At 43.9% G+C, this 16537-nt stretch overlaps 1 protein-coding gene across 14 annotated transcripts in view; it reads left to right on the top strand.

Moving 5' to 3' along the window:
* The window catches only part of ACACA (acetyl-CoA carboxylase alpha), a 153150-nt gene that overhangs the window by 112890 nt on the left and 23723 nt on the right, over positions 1-16537 (top strand). For all 14 annotated transcript variants that reach the window (XM_076354490.1, XM_076354487.1, XM_076354486.1 and 11 more), the window contains 5 exons: positions 3511-3654; positions 4418-4538; positions 6984-7080; positions 10874-10970; positions 11671-11806. In XM_076354490.1, the coding sequence (XP_076210605.1) occupies positions 3511-3654; positions 4418-4538; positions 6984-7080; positions 10874-10970; positions 11671-11806 (595 nt within the window). The remainder of the gene's footprint in view (positions 1-3510; positions 3655-4417; positions 4539-6983; positions 7081-10873; positions 10971-11670; positions 11807-16537) is intronic.

Genomic DNA, 16537 nt, shown 5'->3' with positions numbered 1-16537 from the left:
GCTAACACCTTCCAGCGGAGGGAGGCAGCGCTTGCTGCACCTCACTCAGAAATGTCAGACCGGCTGCTGCTGAACTGGAAAAAGGAAATTATATCCAAAATGCAAAGGCACTGGGATAATGTGCAGGAATGGAGTAGTAACAGAAGCGAGGGGTCCCCACTAGAGACTTCAGAAAGGGCAAGTTTGGGATCTCTGTGTGGGGCCGGTCACCCTCAGCAGCTTCCTTTGACTGGTAGCATGTCAAACTCCGGGTGGACAGAAACAAGGTTTCTGGGTTTCTGAGCTTTCATGGGGTGGAAAGAATTTTAATTTAAAGCAAATTTTCTGGTGCCAGAAGCTTACTGTCTGGTGCTTTGCTGCTTGTGGCTGCTCTTTTTTTGTCTGTTTTTGCCATCAGATTAAGCACAAGATCAGAGGTCAAGTATTGCCAATATTCAGGTATATGTGTATTGTGTATCTCAGCTTTAAAATCCTGGAACCTGTTCTTTCCCACCCCTCTTGCTGGACCTTTCTTGATCTCTGGTCTGTGGCAGCTGACTCTGGTAGCTGTATCTTTGACTGTTCCCTTGAGTGCTAGTAACCTTTCTGCTAGGAAGGGCCTGCTTCGCAAACTTAACCCTTTCATGCACGTGTTTGGTCGTTAGACAGATGCCTTCTATAAGCCTTGGGCTAATGCTACCTTCACTTCTTAACCTCCTACTTCATGTGACTTGGTGTACCTCCCTAGCAGACCCAAACTCTCAGGGTTTGAAGTTGACCATTTTGACAGATCCTGGTCATATCAGATACCGGGTTTAATCCTGTGCAGTCTTTTCTCCGAGCTTGTTTCTATCATTACCTGTCTAACTGATTTAGCAACATTTCTAAATCCACTCGTGCCTCTGCTGCCCATGTGTCTTATTGAGGAATATCTGAATCCTTTAATTGCAGAAGCATCAGTTTTGGACTTCTCCAGCAGATGTATTCTCTTTCACCCTTGGATAGTTTCTTGCAGAAACATTTATACAGCAATATGCATTGCACCATTTAAGATTGTTAATTGGAGATTGAATTACTTGTCAGCCTTTAAAAATGTAGTCCTCTGAGGTCAGAGATGAGGTGGTTAGCACAGCTGAATGGATGAGCTATTGCATTCATTTTTTTCTCAAGCCCAATGATCATTGTCTATAAGCTGGCTAGCCCTTCAGTGCCTTTTAACCTCTGGCACCCAATTCAGTTTGCAGCTGTATGTGTGAAACAAGTTGGCAGGATCTCTCATCGTTCCTGAGAAGACAGAAGAGCACACGTGCAGAAGCAGGTTAGGGGACCAGTATCCCCGGAAGACAGCCTCTTCAACCCCTTGGCTGCACAGTTTCTGCACTGGGGAGCGGAGTAGCTTACTTTGCATTTGGACTGTGCTTAAGTCAGGGTCTGATTTAGAGCTTGCGTGTGCCCGTATTACATGTCCCTCCTGCTGCGCTCAGAACAGGTGCAAGTGCACATGTGTGGACATATATGTCATACAAATGAAGGCAGCGAGCGCTCATTGGTACAACTTTTAAATGCAGCTTGGGACTACGTTGCCTCTGCTGACAAACACTGACAAGTAAATACTACGCTCGCTCAGTATTACAGAGGGATTTCATTTGCACAGCCCCGCACAATGCTCTGCCACTTCACTGAAATGTCTGGAGCACTCGGGAAAAGGAACTGCATATTTATCTTGATCTCCAAAAAGGGATTTAAGGGTGAGAGCAGGCGGTATATTAGACTGTTTTCATTGCCTGTCAGCAGTGGTAAACCTGAGCTGTCTACAGTGTCTCTAGATAAGCAGCAGCAGAGGCCCATTTTGCATGTACATACGTTTGCATTAGTTCATAGATGGGGAGTTTAAATCCTCTTTATTTTTATTTTCCTCTGTGGAAAGCATTTAGCTAGGCTTGTACCTGGCATCTGGAGGCCTGTGCTTTTCTTTTCCTTGAACCTAAATCTATTATGCTGCTGTCTTTTCTACCATGCCTTTTCATGGCACTGATTTTGTTAGAGGAAGATGAAGGTGTTTGAGCTCAGAAGGGAGACCCAGGAACATCTCTGTGCAAAACCACAACGCTTACATTGACTTCTAAATTTTTGGGCTAGTTGCATAACTTCTGTGCCTCGGTTTCTTCTGTACGTAAACCTCGACTGACATCTGTCTCACAGGGAGTTTTGTGAGGATCGTCCAGTGCTTGTAAAATGCTGAGTTTTGTGAAATGCCAGACCACCGGGCCTTTTCTCCTCCAAAGGAAAATAAATTTGGAGTTAGCAAATGATAGTGTTTTGCCTTACCGGTTAGGCGGTGCTTTAGATGGGCACAGTGGCTCCCTGACCCCAGCTGTGATTAACTAATGTTGTACAGGAAGAAAGCTAATTGGTCCAGTGTAGTTTTATAACCAGATCAAAATTTTCTATTTTCATATCCCTTTAGCACCTTCTTACTTTCAGCCCAAAAGGTCAAATCCTGAGAAATGTGGAGTTCCTCAGTACTACGGGTGGGATGAGTTATGTCCTGAGCGCTCATTGTAGGATGTCGGGATGAGGATTAAGTCAGACCCAAGCATCCCTTCCGTAAGGACTGGCTTGCCTTGGGCTCCGGGCTGCTCCTCTCTTGGGGTAACCCTTCTTCCTAAAATGAGCTGCGCTGGTTGTTTGGTGGGGGAGGGCAGGTTGTTTGTGTGTGTTTGAGGAGGGGTTTTAAGATCTAAATGAAGCAGGTATGTAATGCCCTCTGTCTGTTAGAAAGACTCAACCCATAAAAATAACAAACGGCATGTATTTGCTAGAATGTCAAAGTTATGAGTTTATTTTGTAATGATGTGCTCCTGCCTTCATGAGGTAAACTGGCCGTGGCAGAGGTGTTATTAGTAATATGGACTCAGTGGAGCAGAAAGCCGAGTGACCGAGAGATCAGTGTATCAGTCAGTGAGAGGGCAAATGGAAAGAGACAGCAGGAGAATGAGAAAAGAGCTGCGGTGCCTGGGCTGAGATTAGAGATGGAGCCGTGCAAGAGAATTGGAAGCCCAGCAGTCAGAGTCTTATCCTTTGCAGTCTCTCTAAGGAGCTGGTGGGGCTTTGTCTTTGCTATACTCATCTTTATGCACGGTGTTGTTGTTTTCCTTAGCTAAAGGTTTAAATGGGTCTACCGTACCAGTCGTCTTAGTCGGAGCAATTTTGAATTGGTGAGCTGAGCTCGGGTCAGCACCCAGGAGACTTGGTCACATATCAGCTCCATTGCTGCTTGGGGAAGGGCAAGTCGTATAACTGCCCCCTGCCTCAGTTTCCCCACTTGTATTATTCCCCTTGGGGATCACTATTCACAAGATCTTGCCTGCACACAGGGCTTGGGAAGGTCTATTGTGAGTGGTTTGCTCCATCCTTTGGTGTTGAAGTGATCGTGACTTGCTGCAGGGATGGGCTTGTATGTATCTCCTTAGTCAACACCTCCTTGTCACATCCCATCCTCTGACAGTTTTCCTGTTTTTCTTTCAAAAGGTGCTTGGACGAGAAGTTTATACCTCCAACAACCAGCTGGGTGGGATCCAGATAATGCACAATAACGGAGTGACGCACGGCACTGTGTGTGATGATTTTGAAGGAGTCTACACTATTCTGCAGTGGCTTTCCTACATGCCAAAGGTAATTCTTGGCCCTGCAGGACTGCAAGGTGCCATTACCTATTCACTTTGGTCACAGGGTTTTATGGGGTGGAGGGCGCTCTGCATCCGTGGGGTTTTTTTCTGTGTTTGTATGGTGCCTAGCAAAATGGTTTAGGCTCATGATCAAGGCTGTTAAGCGTTATGGTATTGAAGTACACAAAATAGTTTTTGTCTTAAAGTGCTGCAGGAACTGGGATGCGGGGCAGCCTGGCACTGCCTTGGGTACTTTTACATCACTCCCCTGGTGTGCTGCCCTCAGTTCTGGGCAGCAGGATTTTATGTAAGCAGTGGATTGTCTCTTACTGAAAAGACTCTAAAAGTTCCCCTCTGAGGCAGTAATTTGTAGGTGTTGATGTATGTGTGTAAGCTGCTCAGCAGCCAGGAAGGCAGCAACAAGAACACACAGGTCACCTTCCTTCAGGAAAGAGTGCATAGAATGAGTCAGGTGGCCTGGTCACCTTTCAAAAATTAAATTGCAACCCCTCACTGATGCTGGCTATGCCTGAAGTTCAAGAGCAAATGAAGTACAATGTATGCCATATGATGCCAAAGGAGGGTTTGAGAGAGTGTATGGAGCACCTTGGAAGTTTCTTCGGGCTCTTGCCAAGTCTCTGGGATCCCATCAGTCAAAGGGTTGTGCAGTGTGGGAGAAAGAGGACTCCGACCAGGTCCTTTAGAGCTGGTGTTTGGTGCAAAGCCATGCAGGAGAATTACTTTCTTCAATATTTTTCTTTTTCCCGTAGAGTGTATACAGCCCTGTTCCAATCCTCAAAGTCAAGGATCCTATAGACAGAACCATAGAGTTTGTTCCTACCAAGACTCCTTATGATCCTCGCTGGATGCTGGCTGGACGCCCAAATCCAAGTACGTAGATCTTTGGTGGCCAGGATGTGCAATAACGTGTCTTGTTTCAAGACTGTTTGTCAAGGCTTTATGTCTGCAATCCAGATATATTTCAGAGTTTATAAAGTAGTTAGTTCTAAACAATTTTAATATAATATATAAAAATAGCATGTAAATTCTGAGTGCTTGAGGACACTTACAATTATTAGTTACTTTTATAGATTTTCTCTTTTTCTTATGGTTCAGAGGAAAGTCCGTATACAAAGGGTCTGTATGCTAAAGGAATCACAGTATTCCTGCAGATCTTGGAGAATAAATTGTATTGGAAACGCTACAAACCACTGAACCCCCATGCATGCTTTTGGGGTTGTGCAGCCTGTGTACAAGCTGCAAACTGGGTGACCATTATGCCTGCTGTTATTAATGAGCTTGGGGGGCTAAAATGAGATCTGTGATAAACTAAGTTTTCTGGTTTTGGATAATATTTTTTCATCATCTCTCAAGTAATTCATCCAGCTGTCTGAGTGCAGCTAACGCTGGCTTCCAAATCGAGTGACTTCAGATTTTAATTTAGTGGAAGCGTTAAGGAAAGCAGATGATTCCCTGTGATAAGTTAAAGCAGATATCTCCTAGGTGAAAAGTTAAAGCCATTTATTAGAGGAGATATTGCCGTGATATTCTTCAAACTGACGCCCGACACGAGGCCAGAATCTAAACGATCAGCTTTGGGCTCACGATAAAGAGATAATTTTGAAATGGATGGTCACATTTTACAGTGGGGCCACAGAGGCAAGGAATGTAGAACACAGTAATTACAAGTTTGGTCTTGATAAAACACTCTCCATCCTGTTTAAGTCAGCAGAGGTTAGCTTGCTTGGATCTCCACTTTTAATTGGTTTTGGACTTGGGTTTGCAGAAGGAGAGGTACTTCTTCAGATTAAAGCATTCCTCAGAAGCTGTGTGCCAAGGGGTAAAGCTGGGAGGGATTTTGGGTTTGTTGGGGCTTTTTTGCAGAGCTTCGTGAAGCCCCAATGGAAAGCAGGTGTCCCCAGAGAGTTGTGATTTCTGTAATTGTCTGGGTGGGTAGAGTATCTCGATGCCTTGACTTTGGGATATACAGCTTATACAGGTTGGAGCACTGCAGAAAGAGAGCTGTCTGCAAATCTTACTTGTCACTCCCCAATCCAGCATCAGCAGTCAGCCCAAATGAAAGCTCTTTGTCGTGTCCTTACCTGTTCACTGGAGTAGATCCAAGCTGAAATATTGGAAAACCTTCCTGCCATGGTCTTCCTGTCTGGAGAGTGGAAACAGTGCCATGCCACTGCACAGGTCGGCTTAACTCATTCATAGTGTCTTTTGTGCCCGCTTAAGAAACACACAGGGAATGTAGAGAAATACACAGTAAACTGCCACCCTGCTTCCCATAGGGGTAATTGTCATCCTGAGAATTTTCTTTGAAGGAATGTATGTGGATTGTTAGTGGACAGATCTATTGTTGCATGTAGGGGTGGAGAGGTATTGTCAATATATTGGAATTTGTGATGCAGGAGGAACCCCAAGTCTGATACTGCACTGGCTTTATAAAGGGCAAATAATACTAGTTCATAGTTAGCGTGATCAGGGTAATCAAGCCCTCATACTTCAGGGTAGAAGCTGATTGTCTGCAAGGGTCAGGAAAAGTTTATTTCTCTTAGAACTGCACAGTCATCTTGGTGATGTGCTCTTCAGGAACAGTTTGATTTCTCTCAAGCATTAGGAAGTTGCTGCCTTCTTTGGGCAAGAGAATAGGTCTGATAGCCTATGGGCTGATCCAGGACGGTGACTCTTAAAGCATGCTTTAGTTAGGGAGAGCTGCATCATCTGGTGTCTTCTGTGGAGCAAGTAGGCTTTTGGTATCAGAGTACTTCAGTTTTTCTAAAAGAACATGTGAAACATGCTCAGATGTGTGGTCTAGTTTTAAAATATAATAGAAATTTTTATATTTAATTCCTGAATTTCTTCAGCATTCTTTTTTTAAAGGAAAGATTAGGCAGAATCAAGAGAAAAATGTGAGGTAAGTTTTAAAATAGAAATAGGCATTTTGAAAAACATCTTTAATGACTACCGCCTTTTGACAAATGTTTGTAGTGTCTTGAAAAAAACAGTTATTTATTTAAAAGCATGCGAAGTCCCTCTGCTATCCGAACCCCACCGTTTAACAATAAATGATGCTTTTGCTGATAAATGACTGTCTTTATGCAGACTAGCAAATGAAATAAGACATGATGGCTGAAGGCAGACAAATGCTCAGCTGTCTAATGTTCCCTTGTATTATAATCTATTTAAAAATAAATAAATAAAAAGACAGCGCCAAGTTCTCCAGTTGGGATTTTTAAGCAAGTTTCAATTGCTCCTTTTATATTCTCTCTTCTTTCTTCCCTCTCTCCTCCCTCCTCTGATATTTCCATTTTTTTCCCTTCCCTTTAGGTCAAAAAGGACAGTGGCTAAGTGGTTTCTTTGACAATGGCTCGTTCCTGGAGATCATGCAACCCTGGGCACAGACAGTTGTGGTTGGTAGAGCAAGGTAAATTCCAAGAGGCATTTTAGACATTTGTAGAAATCAAGTTTTTGTTATGCTTTGTGTTTTTCTAGAACCTCCCTTGAAAGTTGATGGCTATAAGTAAAAATAAGTCATTACTTGAATAGGATACTTCTTTACCCCACGAATGAAGCATGGTCTGATCGTTTCTCCTGTTTTGCTTGGAGGTGACAGCTTTAACATGCACAAAAGCCAAAAAGAGAGATATTGTTAAAAATTATGGCAGACAATAGATGCTACCCTAGGTAGATGGTTGCATAGTGAGGCCTTCTTGCAGCTCTGACTTAGTTGAAGGTACATTATGCCGTCTATTGTTTTGCAGTCTTATTTGACTTGCAAGAAAAGTTCAGCTAAAACTAGAGCAAATTGCAAGAAACTGCATAGAGAAGAGCTTAACGTTGAGGTTTGCGTGGAGTAACTTGCAGCATTTTCCAAACCAGCACCCGCCATACCTGATCTTAGTTGTTTTTCATGATGCAGAGATGTGTAGCTCCAGAGACCTGTGAAACTTGCCTCCTCCCAAGGGGAGTCACTTCCCCTTACCTTGCTGTGAAGTGGCACCTCTGCAGGATTCTAAAATGTTCCCCATTGCCTCGAGATTTAGATCCCTGCCTTGAAAATATTTGCAGCCTGGGTCATTCTCAGTGTTGCAGGTCCATGAACTCTCAGAGCTGGCAGGAAGAGGAAGCCTGGAGATAGAATCCTGCATTCTGACAGAATGCAAATCACAGCTAGGCTCAAAACCCCCTCGATCATCTCTTTTCTAGTTTCTTTAGTTTTTTGCCCCCTCAAAAATGGCACTGTGAGTTTCCTGATCTGATTGTCTACTTCCTTTCAGAATAAAGCCATTTTGAAAGAGTACATTTATCTCCCTTGAGTTTCCACTACAAGTGGTTGAGCTGTCCAAATGCAGCATGCTTATCCTTTGTCATTCCTCAGACTACCCGCCAGCTCCCCTCTCAAGACAGAGCATCATATTCTTGCCTCCAGCGGACTCCCAGCTCCTAATTGATGTCAGTGGTTTTAGTTAATTGTCAGCCTTTTCTTTTTTTGTTAACAAGTGAGAGGAGAGAAAAAAACCTGAAGAGCCTGAATGGGATCCTGGAGGCTTCAGGTGTTATGCTTAATGAGATACGGTCGTGCCTGTGCATGACGGGTGTTCAGAGTGCCTTAGTTCCTAGCAGAAGTCTGCGTTGAAGAAAAATCTTTTATATGCAGATCTTTCACCTCCCGTACTGTCAGTATCACAGTGTCAACAATCCAGAGCCAAATTACCTGATAATCCTTACAATCTTCTGGAAATCCTGTGGCCACCCCTGGGGTCTGACTCCCTCAGCCTCCAGCTGCACCAAACTGGTGATGCAAGGACTGACCGTAGTACCAGGATATCCCTGGTGATGCTGTATTTGATTACCAGAGCATTCAATGGGAGACAGGGAGAGACACCACTGTTCCTGAAACACACAACACAACTGGGATAGCCAGCTAGGCTCCCAGCCAGCATAGCCATGAATCAATGCTGTTTCTTATCTCCATTATGTTGATAGCACACGTGGGCCCAGAGTATTTGGCACTGGGAGCTCCCATTTCTCTTGTAGACCCTTTAAAGCCGCAGCTCTACAGAGTCCTCCTAATGAGGGTCAGAGAGCCAGAGGTCGTGCTGTGAGATAGCAAAGCTTATGGCATTCACTAGAGCTCAAGTGCAACATCTCAGAGGATTCTGTCCATTCTGGACATCTCTAAAATGGCCATCAGGACCTATGTTAATATGTTAATGAAATGCTGCATAATAACTGAAGGAGGCTTCCAGATACGAGGGCATGCTCAGCAAAATGTCCCTCTGCTGCTCTTTTCTTAAGACTTTCGAGGGTCTTTAATGGGTTTGAAACTGCCCTTGGACTATCCTAGTGCAGAATGTGATACAGAGAAACATACCCATTTCCTCAGATATCGTATCAGGGCAGGAGGAGGAGTCTGTGCTCAAGACAGAGCAACATGATAGTGTGTGGGCTGCACAAGCCCAGCTAGAGACGAACTGCTGCTGAGCCAAAGAGGCGTTCGTGTGCAGGTGCAGCTCAGCTCTGCCTTCTTGGAGTTTCATGTCTCTGACTGACCACTGCTGGTCCCAGGGGTCTGAGTGCTATTACCCCTGAAGATCCTTGCCACTCAGAATATTGTCTGATCTTTATACATGGTTGAGAGGAGCCGAAAATACCTGCTGACTCCACTCCTAATTGTAGCACGTAACCTTGGGGTGTCCTGTGACCTTTTGATACACTTCGGTATATTTATCCGCCATCTGTGACACTCTGAAGTTTTATCTCACAGTGTCCTATAATTATTTAAAGGCTTTTAGGTTAAGCAGTATACCAGGGGCGGGGGGCAGGCGGGGAGGCACGGAAATCAATGATTTGGCAAAGCTAGAAGGTCTCTGTCCAGGCCCATGCTCAGCTTCACTTGCAGTTCCTTTCTTCTGACAAATTCCAAGTTGCTTTAGACTCTCACATACAGGTATATATAATACAAATGAAACTGACTTCTTTCAAAAGCAGTGGCATTTTGAAAAAACAAATATGAATGTATTCTTCTGGGATTGTTACTGTAAGTGCTGCCAAAACTCATCTTTTGTATGTATGTTTGGAATATGTGTGCTGTTGGCTGTAAATTGTCTTTTATTATTCTATGGCAACTTGTCCAGGGACACACTATAAAACAAGATGTAGCATCTTCATGTGCTAGCCTGATAAAATTTATATGAAGTATAATGGAAAACAGAAGTTGTTTTGAGCTGTTTTCAAGTTCAATAAATAACTGTAATACTTGGATAAAGATGTTCTTTATTAGGTCACATGGGCCCTAATATAGAAGTTATAAGTTACCGATTTAAGACGGCTTCTGCAATTACGGGTTTCTAGGCAGACTCTTAATCATAGTGAATGGGAATATTTTCAACCCCCTAGCGCACATAGGCCTTGTCGCTTTTTCTGCCTGCAGTGCGTGTCATCCAGCTTGAGGTGGTTGAGGAGAGAGTGTAGGCTCTGCTGGGACTCCCGTCCTGGGAGTAAGCGGTTGTCATTGGAAGCAAGATGCCTTTTGTGTAAAGGAGTGGTTAGATGCTGTGGAAAGCAGAGCTGAGCATCCTCCCTAGTGCCGACGCTCCCTGGTGCCTACGCTCCCTGCCCATCCCTCTGCCCTGCACCCTTCCCACCCTTGCAGTCATCCTGCAGCAGAGGCTCTGGGGAGGAGGTAGACGGACAAACCCAAACCTTTACCCATCATTCACCCTAACCTCTTGGGAGAGGGAGTTTTTGTAAGCAGTGGAGGTTTAGGGTGGCTGAGACATCAGCATTGCTTAGACATGCAGCCTGTGGATGTATTTCATCAGCTAACAGTGCTTGTGAAAAGGGGGATTGGGAAGCCTTGGATCTTAGTGTTTATTTTTCGTGGTCAAGACCATCAGTATCAAAATCTGTGTGGTGGCAGGTGAAGGGTGGTGGAGATGTAGCTATATCATTCAAAATTTGGGCTTTGGTTTATTCTATTTAATTTTTAGTGAGCTATGTGCTAATTTTTAGAACTAGATTTTGCTTTGAGAACTGTAAATTCTACTCTGAAATTCTCCAGCCGCATGCCTGAACTCTTCAAAAAGGCCAGAATGCTTCTTCCACCGTTTGCTTGCATTATTTGTCTCTCTTGAGTATTTTGATGCAAATTGGAAAAAAATTCTAGTTGTGTAACAATAGAAATACAAATTTTGATTTGTCTCTCCTGTTACCAGGCTGGGAGGAATACCTGTAGGAGTAGTTGCCGTAGAAACGAGAACGGTGGAGCTTAGCATCCCTGCTGATCCTGCAAACCTGGACTCTGAGGCCAAGGTAGGTTGAACGTGTGCTCGGTTGCTTGTTTGTCCTCTGCAAATGTCTCTGCGGAAAGAGCATTTGTTTTGATGGGATTTTTTTTGTGTGCCAAACGTGGGACAAAATGTATAGCCGTTCCTTGATGGGGTGCTAATGCATGGCAGTTGCTGGGAGGAGTGAATGGACAGTTGTGTTGGCCATTTGTACAGGAGACATTCCCCAGCAGTCCTGCTTCTCTTGTGACTTAGGTGAGATGCAGGGACTAGGGCCCAGGAGATCTGGCAAGCAAAAATCATTTCCCTGTTCTCTTGCTGTGACCATAGTGTTTCATGCTCTTTCTGCTCTGATGTTTTGCTTTTCTCTTTCCTGATTTCACAGCTCTAGCCCTACATCATCTCTTCTGGGTTTTCTCCTTTGCATATCCTTTTCTCTCTCTTCTTCTCCTTCACCTTCTTACAGCAGTCATAGTATCAGGTTTTCCATACCATCTCTATTCCTCTTTCTAGCTACATCAGTGGGAACACTCCTGTTGATGTTGGTCACAGGAGGATTGTCCCAATTTTTCTGTGGGCAACAGATCCTAAGCATTTCACGTGCTGTGTTCCTTGTTGTTGGTTCCACATCGCAGCTCTTGTTGCATCCATTTCTATATTTTTGTGCTAACTCTTATGTTAATGTAAGTGTTTCAAGGCTTAATGATCTTTTTTATTCCCAACAGATAATCCAGCAGGCTGGTCAGGTGTGGTTCCCTGACTCTGCCTTTAAAACTGCGCAGGCTATCAATGACTTTAACAGAGAAGGGCTGCCTCTGATGGTCTTTGCTAACTGGAGAGGCTTCTCTGGTGGAATGAAAGGTAACCACCAATTTGGATCCCCTTTTAGTGTTGTCCTGTAGCGCGGCTTGTCTTTTACTGCTCAGGGCACTGCTGCTGTTCCCCGCTGCGGCATACCCACTAGCACTAGCTCCACCGGTTTAGCATCCTGAAGCAGTTCTCGGGGACAGACCAGCAGTGGGAGCATGTGGCAAGGGACAGAAACAGGTCATGTCTTTGGGCAGCAGCTAGCTATTGGATTGGCTTAACTGTGGTGACAACTTGTACCCATAAACTTGCAGAGTGGATCTGCTTCACCCGTCTTTGATGCAGTCTGCATACAGACCCCCTCTTTCATGGCAAGTATGTGACCTCCCTTAGAAATGCTAATAAGGGGATACTTTTCTAGGCCTACCAGAGTCTTTGGACATGTCAGCCCTCTGAAATCATGTCAATGCTCTGCTCAGCTCTGCTGAAAGGCAGTTGTGATCGTTGCACAACCAGCTACAGGACAGGGACACTCTATGCTGCAGCAGCTGTGGTGAAGGGTTTCATTCCTCTCCTCCCCATGTGTGTCTTGTCTTAATAGGCACGTAGCAGGAATAACATAGATTATGCAAGGTGCAGATCTGATAGCAAGTTCTTTTCAAAATAAGCAATGCAATTGTATTTTAATATGTACCCTCATACACGGTTATAGGAACTGGCCAGATCACCTGCAGTGAGAACAGGTAATTGGATGCTAACAGTGGTCTAGTTGCTAACAAAATTTACAGCTGCCAACCTGGGCTAATTAAACACTAATCTCAGGAAACCCCTCTTGCTCGGAAAACTTTATATCCTTCTGCCTCAGCTTAAAATTGGGGCTGGATGAACCAGCAATATTGCATATCAGAAATGTATAGGCATATTCTGTCAAGTGAAAACACGGTCTCGTTGATGATTTTTCCCACTGTAATATTGTCCTATCAAGGACTGTCTCCCAGTTGACTCTCCTGGTGGTAGTGATGTTCATATGAAGTGAACAGTTATAAAACTGCTGAGTTAATATACCAGCAGTTAGATTTTTGCACCACGTATTGCTACTTTAAATTTTGTGAAGTGCTAAGAATGTGAGATTGATACTATAAAATTTAAATAAGTAAAAGATTACGGCCTCTTACCTGCATGTGGCACTTAACAAACACAGAGGAAAAGTTACAGATGCTCTAACACAGTAAAAATTCCTGCTCTGGGAAGAGTGGCAGGATGACAAAGGCTGTGTTGCTCTGCTGTCTCATTAGCAGGGCAGAAAGCAATGCCATTGAGTTTGCAGATGCAAAGACGGAAGATGGCAAAAGATGGCAAAATTCTTTCCTCTGGAAAATACCTGTTACCTTTCAGGATGGTTTCTGCTCCATGCGCTGCTACTGCACTCCCTTAGTGACTTCGTGACTTTCCCTGCCGCACAACTTTTGGGGAAGTAGTTGATTAATGAATGCTTGGTACAGTTACAATATTATTTTGCCGTACTATGTTGTGAAATCTGTTGACTTTGTCAGTGCCCTTTGCTGGGTTCCTCAGAAACCGAGTTTAGCTTTGGAGTTGGGACCAGAAGCCCGAGGTGGAAAAGGCACTACGAGGACGCTAATAATTTGTATTGCATATCCCCAGCCGGTAGCAGGAGGAGGAAGGAGAGTGCCACCACAGAGGAGGGAAGAACAGAGCCACTGCAGTTTGCACCTTGGTCCGTGCATTTTCCTGCATACTGTTCGCTGTTGGGGCCTGCGTAGCAAGCGTTGGGCTCTCCTGACGCTCTCTCTGTTTCTTGGGGAGTTGTTTGCAGTTTTGGTTTCAATGCTGGCTGGGGATTATGCAGGGAGGGAAAATAAACAATTATGCCACCCCTCAGTGCACACAAACACACTGCCAGGAGCCGACTGCACTGTGGGTAAAATGACTCCAAAATTGTGTGTAATGAGTAGGAAAAGATTAGAGACAGCTCTTGCTATGCTGAAAATTGACATTAGCGGAGGGGGAAAAAAAAAAGAGAGGGAAAAAAACCCCCTCTCTTTCCTAGTCGGCCTAGGAGGTCTAATTCAAGCCATAAAACAAATAAATAAATAAATAACATAAATAAAGGCATATCACAATGGTATTGGTGGTTTCCCCAATGAGCTCTATCTGGCCGGAAGGCTATTCAGCATAATGCAAAATTAAATTATAAAAACTGGCTTGAATATTTAGATGGAGGAGCCATTTGGAAGTGGTTTATTTAGACGAACCGGCAGTGACCCACAACGGGGAGACATCAAGCGTGAAATTTACTGGAAATTAGCACCAGGGTCTTGGACTCGGCATGAATAGTTTGATAGCATGCAAATCCCCGCGACATTAAACTGCAGCGCTGCTTGTGCTACAGGGTCACTCGCAGTTGGTTTTTCATGTTTTACTTATGATTTTTTCCTGGGACAGGTTATAAATAACAATAAAAAAAAATTTCAGGAGAATGAAAAGGCTGTTTTAAATCTCTGATTACCTGGATGTTGAATGACAGTATTGCTTGTATGTAATGGGTTTATAAGGGACATTATGTGTCTGCAGCCGATATATGCCTGGTGTTTACCTTCAGGTCCTATCTGATAATCCAGCCAAGCTGATGAGATCCGTTCCAGCTTTGGAGGTTCAGGGCACGCTGCCCGACACTATAGAAATGCAAAAAGCTGTCTGTAGCCTTTCTAGCATGCTTGATGCATCTGACTGCCAATATTTACACATACAGTGTAATGATAACAGCTTCCAGCAGATTTCACGTCTGTGTGTAGTAGACGCTGATGCACACTGCAGCTGAGCAGGCAGGCAGAGAATGGCAAAGTGTGCTGCGAACACTGTCTGCCCTACTGAGTAACGAACAACACTGCTCTTCCTAGAGGACTTCTGCAGCATTTCTGTCTTGCAAGTGGCTTATTATGCAGAGGTCTGAATTAATACAGGAATTAAATTTGGCCCACAAATACAATATTTAATTTTAATTTTTCCAGTCTCAACATAAGCAACTTCTTTGCAAGAACAGTTGTGCAAACAGCCTGCTCTTAAAATGTGTGTGGTGTTCTTTGCTGCACAGATCATGATGGAAGCGATTGGGTTTTGTTTTAAACATAGTAAGCGTGTTAGTTATAGTACTAACAGTTTATAAAGTCTGCACCCTACCGAGGCACTAGGGCTGCACAGGCAGCTCAAGCACAGAGCAGTGGGCACCACTGAGACCTGCCGTCATTTACCACCTGCAGCAGTTAAATTTGGTGCACTGTTTTCCATTGTAAGAGTGGAGAGTGCAGCAAAACTGCAAGTAAGAGGCAGCTGTCACAGTGTGGCAAATGTTTCATAGTTCCACACTCAAATACAATATTAACGTAAATCAGGGAGGTTGCGTGTTCTGGTGATTGGGCATGGGGACTACAGGCGAGTATCTTGGGTGGTCTTTGCAGTATTTTTATGATCTTCACAAACTCTGCTTATATTTTACCTCTTAAAAATATACATTCTTTAAGAGTCCCCACTTTGCTGAAGTGGTAAGTGTAGGCAAATTGAACGGTTGAGATGGTGGGAGGGGAAAACCCTGCGGAAGAGTAGGCTGCTGTTAATGCTAGAGACAGTTCAGGAACCCTGCCGTAGCCCGTGGACACTGCAGTTCTCCTTGGCTCATCTCTGGAGCTCAGCAGCTTCTGTGGTCTGGAGCTGTGCATGGCACCATGGAGACCCTTCACTGGTGGCAGTCAGATTGACTCTCTCTTCTTTATTTGGGCAAAACTTGGTCTCCATTAGTGGAAGCTGTTACCTTAAAAAAAAGGGGAAATCTTCTACAACAGAGGTGTTTACAGCCAAATCTGAAACTAGTGCAGCAGCAGGTCCATTGACCTCGGTGGAAGTTTTGAGCGTGCAGGAGAAGCCAGCAGTTGGTGTAAATCCATGTACAAAATATTAAGCTAAGGCTGCTGGGACGTTACAGGAAAATAAAGTGCTGCATTGCAGGATCCCAAGAGGAGTAACTGTGTACAGAACCGCATAGCGGTAAAGTTCATGCTTCTGGCTAGCTTTGACAGTCTGATCCTGAAAGTATTGTAGGCACAGAAATACTTCCCTGACCTTGCTGATGCCACCTGGTAAACCTGAAAGAGATTTGGAGCTATGCACAGAAAGCGTGAAGTTTCTCTCAACCTCCCTGCTCCTCCTCCCTCTGCCTTGTTCAAACAAGTAGCGCTTCTTTTTTCTACACTTAACCTGAGTAAAATATATACCCTTGGCAGGAGTGAAAAATGTATTGCTAATTACACAATCATTTTATTATGTAGCACTAGTAAAAAATGTCTAGTAAAGAATTAATTCAGTTAAAATAATTTGAATCAAGCAATTATTTTCTTAACACTAGAATTAGCTGAAAGTACTTCAAGTGGTTTATTACTAGCACTAGATAATAAAATAATTGTGTAATTAGTAATAAATTTGTCACCCCTTTTGAGGTCTTTTTCTTTGCTCAGGACAAAGGAAAAGGTTGGAGTTTTGTTTGGTTCTTAGTCCCCACTGTCTCTGCCAGAATTTATGTTTATTCGCAATTAGAGGAAATAAATTGTTCTTCTCTTCATCAGCATTTGACATTGCTAAATAACATGAAACTCCTTTTCTTGGGTACTTGGACAATGACCTTGCAAATGAACTGGAGAGATCACATCAGTGCCTATGGTGCTAATATATATATGTGTGTATGTGTACACACACTTTATGTACCCCTCTCTT

This window comes from Aptenodytes patagonicus, chromosome 17 (assembly GCF_965638725.1).
Source record: "Aptenodytes patagonicus chromosome 17, bAptPat1.pri.cur, whole genome shotgun sequence".
Taxonomy (NCBI): Eukaryota; Metazoa; Chordata; class Aves; order Sphenisciformes; family Spheniscidae; genus Aptenodytes; species Aptenodytes patagonicus.
Note: the sequence above shows the minus strand (reverse complement) of the source record. Positions and strands in the feature narration are given on the sequence as shown.